Genomic DNA, 14,613 nt, shown 5'->3' with positions numbered 1-14,613 from the left:
CTTTAACCAAAAGGTGTTTAATTTGCATTATCTTTGTAAGACTTTTCATATAAATAAATGGAAAAAAATCATGAGAAACAATGCCCCAATTAGAAAAGAAGGTTCTACTTTACTTACTGTTGCCATGACACTGTTCAGGCCTCTGCCATCATGTGTGGACTATTAACAGCCTATTAGCTAGAGCCTTTGATGAAATTTACATTTATTTATTTTGAGAAAGAGAAACACCGATTTGTTATTCCACCTATCTATGCACTCGTTGATTTTTTAAAAATTTTTTTATTGATTTTTACAGAGGAAGAGATAGAAACATGGATGAGAGAGAAACATCAAGCAGCTGCCTCCTGCTGCACACCCCCTACTGGGGATTGAGTCTGCAACCAAGGTACATGCCCTTGACCAGAATTGAACCTGGGACCCTTCAGTGCACGGGCCAACGCTCTATCCACGGAGCCAAACCAGTTAGGGCTCATTGATTCTTGCATGTGCTCTGACTGGGGATTGAACCTGTAACCTTGGTGCATTGGGGCGATGTTCCTAACTGAGCTACCCAGCCAGGGCTGATGAAATTTACATTTACATTTACATGTGGGTTCTGGCCAGTTTGCTAAATGGTTATAGCATTGCCCTCCCTCCCCCGCCCCCCTGCCCCTCAACACCAAAGGGTAGCAGGTTCGAACACCTGGGTTGCAGGTTTGATCCCTGGCCCCAGTTGGGGCGTATGCAGGAAACTGATCAATGTGTTTCTCTCACAAGGATCCTTCTCTCTCTCTTCCTCTGCCTTCCACTCTATAAAAATCAATGGAACCCTAGCCATTTTGGTTCAGTGGACAGAACATTAGCCTGGAGACTGAAGGGTCCTGGGCTCGATCCCCAGTACAGGGTGTGCAGGAGGCAGCCAATCAATGGTTCTCTCTCATCATTGATGTTTCTATCTCTTTCTCCCTCTCCCTTCCTCTCTGAAATCAATAATATATATTATGGAAAATATCCTCGGGTGAGGATTAACAACAACAAAATTACATGTGGGTCAGTGGTAAGTTTAAAACGATCTCTGCTGTGCTTGGTTGAAGAGACAGATCCAGGTATACTTCAGAAGTGGAATATGATTTTTTCACTTTCTGTAAAAATAGTTACTATTCTAAAATTTTCCATAGCCAGGACCATAGGGGATCTCCAGTGGCTCATACCGTTCCCACTCCTAACCAACCTTCAAATAGAGAGAGAGGTTCTAATGGACAGAGCAAGGATCCCAAGGCAGTGCAGGCAGTGTTTTTATATATTTGTACTTTCAGATTCCTGGTTAAGTTGGCTTCAAGTCTGTCCCCTGAGACTCCAGGTCATGTCCAAGGCAGGAAGTTGCAATGCAGGAGTAGTCCCAGGAGCCAGTAAGTCAGGAAGTAGCCTAGAATGCATCGTGTGACTCGAGAACAGGTTTTCCAGTTGTACAAAAGTCCCATGATAGAGTTTCTGGGGACCTTTTGTCCTGGTGGGGAGTCTTCTGCAAGAGGCTTCCAAGGCACAGTCTCTAGAGATCTCAGCAGTGGCTCTTGATGCTGAAGCAAGTAAGCTGGAAACCAGTACACAATAGGAGTGGAGGAACCCAAAAACCTGGTGAGAACCTGGAAATCATAATAGGGGGAAACCCACACATTTATTGGAATGTCACTGCCTCAAATTGGACCAGCCTGGGGCTTGCCTGCTGCTGGGTGAACTATAATCCCATGACTGGAAATGTATTACGCTGGACATAAAATTTAGTATAGCTTAGGATATGCCTTATAAAGCTGTGCATATCAGCCAGTGACCTCAATGTTACAAATAAAAATAGCTAGACTAATTACCACAATGATGAGTTAATCAATAAAAAATCCCTTTGCGGGGTCCAATTATACCCTAGGGCTTGGACTCTAAACTCTAGGTTGTGATGTGGGGCTTTGGGAATGTAAGGTGGTTCCCTCATCCCAGGGGGATACAAAGCAGAGGGAAAGGGAGCAGACGATACTATGGTTTAACATTCTCCCTTCTAGGGGAGTTCAGAGCCAAATGGCCTCCCTCACCTACCTGGAAATGCTAACCTTTGCTGGCATTCCCTCTACTAGCGAATCCAGCTACAAACACAGAATGCTATTTTCTGTTTCCCCTATGCCTCTTATTCACACAGTGCAGAGAACTTTACAAACAGCCCATGTGTGCCTGAAACTGCTAAGGAGAGACAGTATGGAGACAAAAAGACCTCCTCAGAGTTAAGATGAAACTGGAGCCACAGCCAGAAACAAAAAAGATGAAATTGCCTTAGCCATTTTGGCTCAGTAGATGGAGCATCAGCCCACAGACTGAAGCGTCCCGGGTTCGATTCCAGTCAAGGGCACGTACCTTGGTTGCAGGTTCCCCGGCCCTGGTGGGGGTACATGCTGGAGGCAACCAAGCAATATGTCTCTCTCACATCGATGTTTCTCTGTCTCTCCCTCTCCCTTCCACTCTCTCTAAAAATCAATGGAAAAATATCCTTGAGTGAGGATTAACAACAACAACAAAAGATGGAATTAATGATCAAACCTTTCCATCCCTTTATATTACACCACCACCCCAAACATTGCACAAGATGTCTCCTCTGAAAACTGAGCACCCGCTGAGTATCTCAGAGAGCCAACTATCAAGTTGACATTCTGGGTATAACTGTGTATTAGGGGAAGGTCCCAGAGGTATTCTCTGTGTCCATTCCTCTATCTCAGTCAAATCAGGTCTTCTTACAATTCTCATATATTTGCACACACCCTTCCTTTGCTTCTTAAATGGAATTTCTTCGTATTCTTTATGACCTGGCCTAAATATGACACCCTCCTTCAGTCAGCTATTTTGTTCCTCTGTGCTTCCAACAATACTTTATCTCAAAACAGCAAATTCTCTCCCATCCCACTGTCCTATAATTTTACCTGTTCAATGTCTATCTCCCATTTCTACCATGAGACGCATTAGGGCAGCAATCTTATCTTACTCATGTTCCATCTTCTGTGGTCTGACCCAGGGTCTAGCACAAATAAAGCCCTCACATAGTTGTTGACTAAACAAACTAGGCACAGTTCACTCAAATGGGAGAAGTTAGTCGTCTTCCCCATTCCTGGTCCAGGGATTCTGTCTGTATTCACATCCTTTTCCCAGCCAGGAATCCACCTCACCTGAACGTGCATGCACAAACTGCCAAATAGCAGCAGCGCTGCAGCGTGAACCAGGTACACAAACACCCGAGGACTGAGGAATCCAGGATCAGGCTTCTCTAGAGTCTCATCGCTCTTGTTCCTTCGCATCCCAAGTGTAAGGCAGAGCCACGGGTGGGTGGTCACATATGTCCACGTTCCCCAGGTAACCAGTATAGCCACTGGTGCAGCCAGCAGAAAATTGGGCACCTGCTTAAGCTCATAGTATCTCAAAAAGCCAACATTCCAGTAGACATCCTGGATATAGCTGTATATTAGCGGAAGTTCCCAGGAGCACCAAGGTGGTTCATTTCCCTCTGCAATCCGGTAGCCCTTGTCCACAGCTAACTGCACCAAGGGCTTAGGGATGGAGCGGGCTGAGCCTGGCAGACAGAACTGGGTGTAGGCATAATACTGAAAGAGGGCAAAGGGAAGACCAAGTGTGAGCACAGACAGGAACACAGAGCCCATCAGCTTCAAGAGCTGTCTCAGAGGATTCAGCACCAGGAGAGAAGAGAAAAAGCCTTGGCACTGAGAATGTACAAGGAAGCCAATGCTGACCAGCCCGTTGGAGCGTACACCAGTAGCAAGGGCAAAGAGGAGTCCACTAGTCCAGCTTCGGCCCCTTTCCAGCTGCCCCATGGCGGTGAATGTCAGGAGGGCAAACAAAGCTTCTGAGTAACCAGCAGCCAGGAAGACATTGGCAGGGCTGAGGCAGAAAAGCAGTGCTCCGTAAAAGGCCTGGCGGGGACAGTGCAAAACCAGACAGCCCAGGTCGTGAAGTGCAACTGCAGCCAGGATAGAGAACAAGGAATTGAGCAATGCTACTGAGATTAATAGGCAACTCCGTAGGCTCAGTAACCCCTGCAGGGGTCTCAGCAATTCAGTCCCCACCAACAGGGCCAGGGGGAAACCAGGGAAGAAGGCAAAGTTGTGCTCATACAGGTAGCCATGCTCAGCAATGAACAGAAAGTGTTCAGCATCCCAGTGAGACAGGCCACCCAGAAGACCTTCCACGAGTTGGTCCACAGAGCCCGAGGGGGCAAGGCGAGGAGGAGAGAAGGCTTCTGCATGGTGATCTGGAATGAAGGCATTGAAGAGAGCCTGTGGGGATGAAGAAGAACCAGGAGTTTGGTTGAACAACTAGAAGAAAATAATTACTATTTAATAAAATTAAGAACAGATTTGTTTGGGGGGAATCAGTCAGTTTTGGACTGTTTAAATTTGAGTTGGACATTCCAGTGCAGAGGTCAATGAGGCAGTGAGATATATAAGTCTGAAGGTCAGAAGAATGATCAGGGCTAGAGATATAAATTTGGGAGGCATAAGTAATGGGCAGTATTTAAAGGTATGGGACTGAATGCGAGCACTAGGACATACAGATAGAGCTCCGCAGACTGGGCCCTGTTCCCATCAACATTTAGTGACTTGAAAGGGGGTGAGGATCCAGCAGTGAAGATGAAGAACAGTCAGGCACACTCCTCCTCCGAGAGCACCCCTGCAGCTTTTCCTTTCCCTTCTTCCCTTTCAGGCATGGATCTCCTAAACTCTAGGGGACCCCAGGAGACTTGCAACCAGGGGAGCAATGGGCAGCGGGCAGCTCGTCCTGGGCTAACCCTCATTGTTTCCAGTGTCCCCTTTTCTCTGATTTCTCAGTGAGCCAAAGCAGTTCCGCTAGACTCATTTCTTTTCTATAACATGTCTAGAGAGCTAAGCAGCCCTGCCTAGGATAGAAAAGTTGCTTCTTCTATTCTAAGCCCTTCCTTGTTTAACTGTCCCCAGCTTTAATAAATGTGCTTTCAAAATCACACAAAAAAAGAAGAAACAGTCAGTGAGGTAGGGGAAAAACAGGCGAGTATGGTGTCTTAGATCCAAGTGAAGCAAGGGAGTGATCAGTTCTGTTAAGTGCTACCAATAAGTCAAGTAAGATGGGGACTGAAAACTGATCACTAGATTTAGCAATGTGAAGGTCACTGGTGACTTTGAGAAGAGCTATTTCAGTGGGGTGGAGGAAAGAGAAGATTGCCTAGACTGGGTTCAACAGCGAAGGGAAGAGGGAGATAGTGCATAAGACAATTATTTGGAGGAGGTTTGCTGTAAAGGCAAGCAGAGAAATGGGGTAATAGGAGAATGACAATTTGGGTAAAGATAAATCTTTTTTTTTAAGGTGGGAGATAGCCCAGCTGGTGTGGCTCTGTGGTTGAGGTCACAGTTCAATTCCCAGTCAGGTCACATGTCCAGGTTATGGGTTCAATTCCCAGCAGGGGGCATGCAGGAGGCAGCTGATCAATGATTCTCTCTCATCATTGATGTTTCTATCTTTCCCTCTCCCTTCCTCTCTGAAATCAATAAAAAAAAATATATATTTAAGGTGGGAGATAAGTGTTTCCCAGTGGGAATAAATCCGTGGAAAGGAAACGAGTACACAAGAAAGAGAATGGAGAACCGCTGGAGCAGGCGACAGGGGATGGAATCTGCTGCATAGGTGGAGAGCCAGCCTTGGAGAGCAAGACAGACAGCTCACCCAGCCTTCCACAGTGAAGGCACAGAGGTGAAGATGTAGGTACGCTGATGGATGTGGTGTGAGCATGCAGAAGGTCGCTTCTGGCCCTAGCTGGTTTGGCTCAGTGGATAGAGCATCAGCCTGTGGACTGAAGGGTCCCGGGTTTGATTCCAGTCAAGGGCACATGCCAGGGTTGTGGGCTCGATCCCCAGTAGGCGGCGTGCAGGAGGCAGCCGATCCATGATTCTCTCTCATCATTGGTGTTTCTATCTTTCTCTTCCTCTCCCTTCCTCTCTGAAATCAATAAAAATATATTTAAAAAAAAAAAGTCTCTTCTGGTTGCTTCTATTTTTTACTCAGAAAAGCAATTTGGGGAAAAGACATTACAGACTTGATTAAAGACTAACACATGTAAAATATGTCATCTATAATCTCAGTTCTCAAAACAAGGAATCACCCAGGTAGTTTTAGAAATACCAATGCCTGGGTTCCTTCTCCAGAGTTAATGATTTAACTGTTATGGGTTACAGCCTGGGCATTGAGTTTTTTTAAAACTCTCCCCAGTGATTCGAATGTGCCAAAAATGGAGGTGGGGTGGGTGCATGGACAAGAGAAATACACTAACATTGCCAGGTAGTATTAAAGACTCAATTGGATTAATGATATTGAATAAAAGGAAACTAGTTACTACAGTTGTGTGTTTTACTCTGGGCAGATGCAAGCATGGAATGACAGAGAACTGAATTTAACCAAGGTTGGACATAGGGAGAAGGGCGTAAGTGAGCTGTGTGTGTATGCATGATGGAGCATGGAATCCAAGCTAGGTAAAAAGTGGAGCTGAAGGCTTGAGGTTGGTGAGAGTCAGCGGAAAGTGGTAGGATCAATGGATTATAAATCCTGAAGGGTTAAAAGAATCATTAGAGCTGGGATACTAGAGAAAGTGAGCTGAAATGATAAGAGATAATGGTCAGGTGTATCAGCCTTATTAATATTCAAACCACCAAGAAATCAACAGTTGTGCTGGAAAGAGTAACTGAATCAGAAGCTAAAACTTTCAAGGAATGAGGAGGAATGAGCTGCCATTAACACAGATGACAGCTATAGCTGGTTTGGCTCAGTGGATAGAGCCACGGCCTGCAAACTGAAAGGTCCCAGTTTCAATTCAGTCAATGGCACATGCCTGGGTTGTGGGCTCAATCCCCAGCGGGGGGTGTGCAGGAGGGAGCCGATCAATGATTCTCTCTCATTATTGATGTTTCTATCTCTCCCTCTCCCTTCCTTTCTGAAATCAATAAAAATATATTTTAAAAAAACACACCACAGTGACAGCAACAATGAAGAGTAACTGGCAATATATTCTGATGGCATTACCTTTAAAACTAGAAGGGTTGGCACTGGGAGAAATAACAAAATAGCATATTGTTAAATATCTTTTTGCCAGATTAGATTGTGAGTTACTTAAGGGAAAAGACACCATTACTTTTTTTTTAATATATATATATATTTTATTGATTTTTTACAGAGAGGAAGGGAGAGGGATAGAGAGTTAGAAACATTGATGAGAGAGAAACATCAATCAGCTGCCTCCTGCACACTCCCCACTGGGGATGTGCCCGCAACCAAGGTACATGCCCTTGACCGGAATCGAACCTGGGACCCTTGAGTCCGCAGGCCGATGCTCTATCCACTGAGCCAAACCAGTTAGGCAAGACACCATTACTTTTATACTTACCACCTAGCACAGTTCGTGGAACAGAGTAGGTACTTAATAAACTTTTGGTGATTGAGTGAACAGTCTACAAAACATCCTGTTTCCAAATCAACTGAATTAGAACCCAGCTGTACTGGTTTCCTATCCCAGATGCCGATTCATAGTACTGCTCCCTTGGCTCTGCCAATCACTCAGCTGATACTGGTTCCAAGCTATCACTGAGTTAGTTTCTCCAGCCTGGCACCACAGTACAACCCCATTTTTAAGGCTCTTTCTCTTTTTGGTCAGTTTCTTTGGTAATCAGGCCACTTCAAATAGTGAAAACAGCTTTAGTCTCCATGTTGAAGACACTTTTAACTAAACTTGGGAGCCAGCAGAGCCTGCTATGCCTCCTATAGTAAGGGAGAAAAGAGAAAAGGGGATTTCCACAAAGGAACCAGCTATGAGCCTTAGAGAGAATAAAGCTTATGATAAAAGATACACATAATTATGCTAATAAAACAACATACCTAGAATGTTGACTACATTTACCAACACGTACTAAGGACCTACTAAACATTGGGCATTGTGCTAGGCACTGCATTTAACTCATACATACATGAAGTTTAATTAAAATATGTATAAGGACAGCCTTGGAGGAGAAAGGGAGTTTTGCAATAGTGAATGGATTCTGAGGGCTGTGTGTGGGTGAGGCAGCAAGGGGAGACACCTGGGAGAAGAGCAGGAGACACTGCAGCGGCTCTCAACCTTGGCTGCACATTAGAATCACCTGGGAATCTTTTTAAAATCCTGATTTCTGGGCCTCATCCTCCGGAAATTCTGTTTCTTTGTTACTAATGTTGTGGCCCCACCCCATAACAAAGAACCAGAATTTCCGGAGGATAAGGCCCAGAAATCAGGATTTTAAAAAGATTCCCAGGTGATTCTAATGTGCAGCCAAGGTTGAGAACCACTGCTCTACTGACTAAACAAATACACACAGATGGTCTCAGGACATTGCCACCTCTTTCCCATTCAGCTGACTGACACAGTGCTCAGTCTCCTGCGTAGGGGATCCAGGCTAATGCTTTGAGGTGTCACACCCTGATGTCATCTCTGGTTACAGAACATCATGGCCCGTTGGAAAGACCGCTGGCTCAGGAGTTAGGAAACCTGGGTTCTGATTCTGGCCCTTCTCTTTTCTTTTTAAAAATCTTATTGTTTAAAGTATTACAAATAGTAGTACATATGTCTCCTTTTTTCCCCATTGACTTTTCCCCAGCCTCCCCTACCACCCAGCACATGCCCTTCCCGCCCCCCGTCCAGTGTCTTGCGTCCATTGGTTATGCTTATATGCATGCATACAAGTCCTTTGGTTGCTCTCTTACCCCCACCCCCAACCCTCCCCAGCCTTCCCGCTGTAGTTTGACAGTCTGTTCGATGCTGCTTTGCCTCTGTATCTATTTTTGTTCATCAGTTTATAATGTTCTTTATATTCCACAAATGAGTGAAATCATGAGGTATTTTTCTTTCACTGACTAGCTTATTTCACTTAGCATAATGCTCTCCAGTTCCATCCATGCTGTTGCAAATGGTAAGAATTCCTTCTTGCCCTGACCAGTTTGGCTCAGTGGATAGAGCATCGGCCTGCAGACTGAAGGGTCCCGGGTTTGATTCCGGTCAAGGGCATGTACCTTGGTTGCGGGCACATCCCCAGTGGGGAGTGTGCAGGAGGCAGCTGATCGATGTGTCTCTCTCATCGATGTTTCTAACTCTCTATCCCTCTCCCTTCCTCTCTGTAAAAAACCAAATAAATAAATAAATAAATAAAAAGAACACGACTATTTAAAAAAAAAAAAAAGAATTCCTTCTTTTTTGACAGCAGCGTAATGACTTTAGGGAAGTTCTTTAAACCTTCTGGGCCTCTGCTGTTCATGTGTAAAACAAGGGATTAAAGACCATTCCTAAGAGTCTTGCCCATTTTCCAGCTATGAAGCCTAAGTGTCTATGGTTCCAACCACCTGGGGGGGGGGGGCACACCTCGGAGGTGGAAAGAAGATGAGGACTATTCTTAGTGTCTAGCCCAGTCATGTGGCAACGGCATGTTCAGGACAAAAGATCAGAGACTGACCTGTAGCACCAGAGTCAGGACCCGGCAGCTGACCGCAAACCTCAGCACCTCTTTCCGGGATGGGTCCAGGGGCCACATCCTCTCACCACAGGAATTCAGGGGTGTTGCTGCCAGGACTGAGCTCCCTCAGGTTTCTAAACTCCAAAACCCAAGAAGGAAATGTCACACATGGGCTGAAAGTAAATTCCTGAAAGCATTCTCCACAGGACCCTCCCCCTTCAGCATTACTAGGCAAATTTAACCACTTAACTTCCCAAATGAGGGAAAAGCATCTTGAAGGCAGATGTCATTTGGTGTCACTCTGAAGCACTATATTCTTGTTGGGAAAATTCCACACATATAGGCATGAAATCGGAAAGCTAAATTCACAGCAAATCTTTTTTTTTTTGTTAATCCTCACCCAAGGATATGTTTTCCATTGATTTTTTTTTTTAAGAGAGAGGAGGAGGGAAAGAAATGGAGAAACATAGATGTGAAAGAGACACATCGATTGGTTGCCTCGCACTCATTCCCGGCCTTTGTTTGGCTCACTGGTTAAAGTGTCTCAGCAAATCTTTAAAAAGCTTGTTGCGTACGCCCTCCCCCCCGCCCTCCAGTATGCAGGAACTAAAGACCTAAGTTCAGGCCCTGGCTCTGTCACTCACAAGTTCTCATTTAGTCCTTCTGAACCTCAGTTCTTTATGTATACAATGAGATCAGATTATTTTGCCCATCTCACAAAACTGTCATGACGGTGAAATGGACTAAAGTGTGAAGAAGTACTACTACATCTATATTGTGGTTGGTGTTATTTGGTGTGTGCCCTTTTCCTCTTGCCCAGAATAATAAACTAGGTCCCAAACCAGAGTCCCCAAAATGGGGCATAGAACTGAACTGGAAAGACCATAATGACTACACACTTCAGCTTAGCTCTCTGATGTGTGTTCAGCTGGTCTGTTAAATTAAGTGGAGAAGGAAAAGAAAACCACCACTCGGCAGGACTTAAACCAGCTTACATTGCTAAAACAAACTTAGGGGGAAGACAGAGTTGACTACTAGAGACAGAGAAAATGTATTTCGCATTTCTTTGTTGGAATGGCAGTAACATATAAACAACTGTAAAGCCATTTTGAGGCAAGGAATGCACTTCAAGGCTTTTTATTATTAAAAAAACAAAAAACAAAAAACAACACACCACACAGTCTCTTGGGCTAAAAGAAGTAGCAATGGCTCTTACAAAACCAGTCTGGGAAATCAGAAAGAAGGGCAAGAACATCAGATATAACTCCCTGATTTGGTGTTCTTGCCCCAGTTCCACCCCACAAACATCCACTGAGTTCCTGATGTATGTCAGGGTTCTATCCCTAAAAAAAAAAATAAATAAATAAAATTGAGAAATTAACAGGGAGGGCTGGAATATTTTTCTTTCTTCTCTGATCTGGCTAATACCTACCAAGCCTTTAGGTATCACTTGTCTGAAATTCTTGTCTGACCTTCACTAAACTATGTGTTCTCATTGTACTCTGACATGTGGTCTTAGTGCTATTGCTTAAGTAAGTTGCCTGGGAGGGCAGGGGCTTTGTCTTCCTTAAGGGTTCACAACTATATCCCCAGGGCCTAGCATACAAACAGACTATTTTAAGCCTGTGTTCTGATTGAGTGTAAGTGGTAAGAACAGGATGTGTCATTACTAGTTCATTGGCTCTGGGTATAAAATCACTGCTCAAAGTATTCCTCTCACCATACTCCTGTTAAGAGCAAGACTACAAAGTCACAAGAAGCCATCTATATATCTAAAAGCCTAAGTGACTGTTGGACCAGTAGCTATGATGCACACTGACCACAAGGGGGCAGACACTCAATGCATAGGCATGGAAACATGGAACAGACTGATGAATCTCAGAGGAAAGGGGGTAGGGGAGAGGGCAGGAAGAGATTAACTAAAGACCTCATATGCATAAAAGAAGCCCGGTGCACAGATTCATCCACTGGTAGGGTTCCTTGGCCTGGCCTGTGGGGATCAGGCCAAAAATGGCAGTCTGACATCCCCTGAGGGGGTCCCAGATTGTGAGAGGGCGCAGGCCAGGCTGAGGGACCCCACCAGTGCATGAATCTGTGCACCAGGTCTCTAGTCCTATATAATAAAAGGGTAATATGCAAATCGACCAAAGGGCAGAACGACTGGCTGCTATGATGCTCAGTAACCACCAGGGGGAAGACGCTCAATGCAGGAGCTGCACCCTGGTGGTCAGTGTGCTCCCACAGGGGGAGCACCGCTCAGCCAGAAGCCCTGAGCCGGGCTCACGGATGGCGAGCAAACCTCTCCCGCCTCCACTGCAACAGTAAGGACATCCGACTGCCGGCTCAGGCCTGCTCTCCGTCAGTCAGACATCCCCCGAGGGCTCCCGGACTGAGGGGACCCTCCCTCCGGTGCACAAATTTCGTGCACTGGGCCTCTAGTAGAAAAATAAAATTTCTCCATAAAGGAAGCAAGATTGGCCAATAGCAACAGTACCTATCCTCAGCACAAGGGGGCGCCTGCTGCTTACTCCATCACCAGGAAGCCAAGAGGAAGGGAGGGGCCACCAACAGCACACCGGTTTGCTCATCAAAATTCAGTTCAAAGGCAAGCTTCGGAAAACCCCAAAGAGGCAGTTTGTGAATCTATCCAACATTTCCAACATTTGACTTGCTGAATCAAGAGGAATCATAGAAACAGGCACCACCAAACCTCACCCGGTCACTGGTTCTCTACCCTTCCCTTTCTGCCCTTCTTCAGTTCCCACCCACATGCAGAAGAGAAGTCAGGAACAGAAAAGCACTTAACCCACCTCTGCCTCTTCACCAGGCTGCCATTCTTCCTTCCTCTCTCCAGAGTCAAGCTCTAGCCCCAGCGACCACAGGAGACTTGTAGCCCTAATTTACAGGTAAACCAAGTAAAAACAAAATAAAGCCAGTGAGTCCTCCCTCTCAGCTAATTGCCATCCTCATTCCCAACAACCCCTTTGCCAAATCACTCTCTCTGAACTGTCAGGACACAAAGCTATACTAGTTGTACTCCATTTTCCCATGAGATAAATAGGCCCCTGAGGTGAGTAATAAAAAATCTCCCTAGTTTTTGCATCAGAGATCTCATTAAACCCTGTGAGGCCAGTATAATTACCATCGCCATTTTTATAGATGTGGAAACTGAGGCTCACTGGGGTCAAGCGGCACACTCAAGTCTGTATTTGAAGAGAACGTCATTTTCTCTCGTCCATTTTAAAATTCTGAAACCTCATGCTCTTCCTAGCAGGCCTCACACCGGCCAAAGGGGATGCGCTCTTTCTAACACAGGATTACAACCCAGGTCTCCCTACCCCAGCCCGGTCTTGTCCGACGACGGGTGTGCTGAGGGCAGGGAGGATCTGAGAATGCAGGGAAGCCTGAACGGCAGCCCTGGACTCTGGGGAGACTGTCATCCCCTGTGGGTGGGGAAATCGCTGAAACAAGGGTCCTCAAGGCCAGAGGCCCCGCTGGCCGGCGCGAGCCGCGTCTAGCCCGCTTCTTTCAGACACAGCCCCGAGCTGTCACCGGGCATCTCCTCTCCCCAAAGGGCCCGGGGATAGTTTCGAGGGGGTCGGCGGGGCAAGGCCCGGCCGCAGGGCCGGAAGGCAGGGGAGGGCGGGAGACGGGAGAGGAAGAGGCGGCACCCCGAGGCCGCGATGGCGGGGGGGCGGGGCTTCCGCTTCTCGGCGGCCTCCGCTCATTTCCCTCCGCCTCCGTTTGACAACTTCCCTCCCCCAAGAACGTTCGGGCTCCCACGCTGGCGCCGAGTCCCCAGCATCTGCCCGTCTCGACCTCCCAGACGGGGTCCGAACCTCAGCTCCTCCATCCGGGGACCCGAACGGCCGCGCCTGCGCACTGGCTCCACCGGCCGCGGCCCCGCCCGACTCGGAGCTGCTCCGCCCCCTCCGCGGCGGCCATGATGACTCCGGGCCTGCGGGGCGGGGGCGGCCGAGCCCCTCCGCACTGCGCCCTCCGCCTGGCACCTTCCCGCCCTCATGACCCCTGGAGACTCCCCCCCCCCGCACTACCCTGCCCTCGGCCCCCTCCCCCGCCTTCACTTGGTCCCCGGGCAGCTGTCTCAGAGTTGGGGTTCTTGCCCCGGTTCCATCCCGCCGACATCGAGTCCCCGGTGTGCGCAAGGCTCTCGGAGTCGCGCTGCCCGCGGCCTCTCTTCACAGAAGCCCGAGCCGCACTTTCCCTGCTGTCTGGGGCGCCAGCTCAGCACGGGGCCCGGCGCACAGGAGATGTTCTCCGAATAGGAAGACACGCTTTCTTGGGGTGTCTGTGGCCTGAGCGGCACCCTGCGTCTTGGGTGTGAAGAGCGTGGGGGATCCCCTTGACTTTCAACTCGTCCAGCTCCCGGGGGCCTTCTGTCCGGCCAGCCCTCAGCCCCACGGGCGGCCAGTGAGGACGGAGCAGGGCGCTTCCGAGAACCCCCCAGGCCGCCCTTCTCCTTCCTCCTTCGAGCCGCTTCCCTCGTAGGAAGTGGGGCCGAAAAAGGAGAAGGAAAAAAGCCGACTCGACACAACCGTCTGTTGGGGAGGAGCGGCCGGTTGGTCCCTGTAACGGAAACTGTTAGAACAACTTTGCACCCCGCTTAAAGGAAGCGATAATAAATCCTTCTCCGCGGGTCGCCGCCTCGTTTCTCAGGAGCCCAGGCCCTGCGGTTTCAGTTATCTGCCCTCGGAGCCGCGGGGGTTTATCTGCAGCAACAGCCGCTCCGCGGGCGGAACAAAGGCGAGGGCTGCGTCCCAGGCCGACTAGCCCAGGCCGGCCTCTTCTGATTCTTTATGGGTCACTCCAGGCCCGGAGACCTACACTGCCCTTTCGGCATTCGTTGTGTGAAGGTGGATAAAACATAAAACCCGCTTTAGTTGTTGGTTAGAGGACGGGTGGGAAGTGGAGTGGAGAAGACTCTTCCCCACCCCCGGCTCTTCAGCGACAGACGCGGGTTCTCGCCCCGGAGGTGGACGGGCGAAGCCGGGGGGCAGCTGGGGACTCTACAAGCCTGTGGGCCTCCAAGCAGCACGCTGCTTGCAAAGACAACAGAAGCGAACTGTCCTTG

General features: G+C 47.9%; 1 protein-coding gene across 6 annotated transcripts; it reads right to left on the bottom strand.

The window, feature by feature from the left end:
* Window positions 1-899: 899 nt before the first annotated feature.
* PIGV (phosphatidylinositol glycan anchor biosynthesis class V) lies at window positions 900-13,507 on the bottom strand. Of its 6 annotated transcripts, XM_036350661.1 has the most exons (6): window positions 12,664-13,354; window positions 12,332-12,416; window positions 9,522-9,655; window positions 4,208-4,301; window positions 3,180-3,580; window positions 900-1,622 (listed from the first exon to the last, which is right to left on the bottom strand). In XM_036350661.1, exons 3-6 carry the CDS (start codon window positions 9,597-9,599, stop codon window positions 1,341-1,343), a joined length of 855 nt encoding a protein of 284 aa, XP_036206554.1. In that variant the 5' UTR covers window positions 9,600-9,655; window positions 12,332-12,416; window positions 12,664-13,354; the 3' UTR covers window positions 900-1,340. The 6 variants fall into 6 exon arrangements, with proteins under 6 accessions (XP_036206554.1, XP_036206552.1, XP_036206551.1 ...); XM_036350659.1 differs by lacking the exon at window positions 12,664-13,354 and adding an exon at window positions 13,361-13,502 and having other exon boundaries at window positions 3,180-4,301; XM_036350658.1 differs by having other exon boundaries at window positions 3,180-4,301.
* Between the last annotated feature and the right edge of the window lie 1,106 nt (window positions 13,508-14,613).

Source organism: Myotis myotis, unplaced genomic scaffold (assembly GCF_014108235.1).
Source record: "Myotis myotis isolate mMyoMyo1 unplaced genomic scaffold, mMyoMyo1.p scaffold_m19_p_2, whole genome shotgun sequence".
Lineage (NCBI taxonomy): Eukaryota > Metazoa > Chordata > Mammalia > Chiroptera > Vespertilionidae > Myotis > Myotis myotis.
The sequence above is the reverse complement of the archived record's forward strand: the minus strand, read 5'-3'. Positions and strand labels throughout refer to the sequence as shown.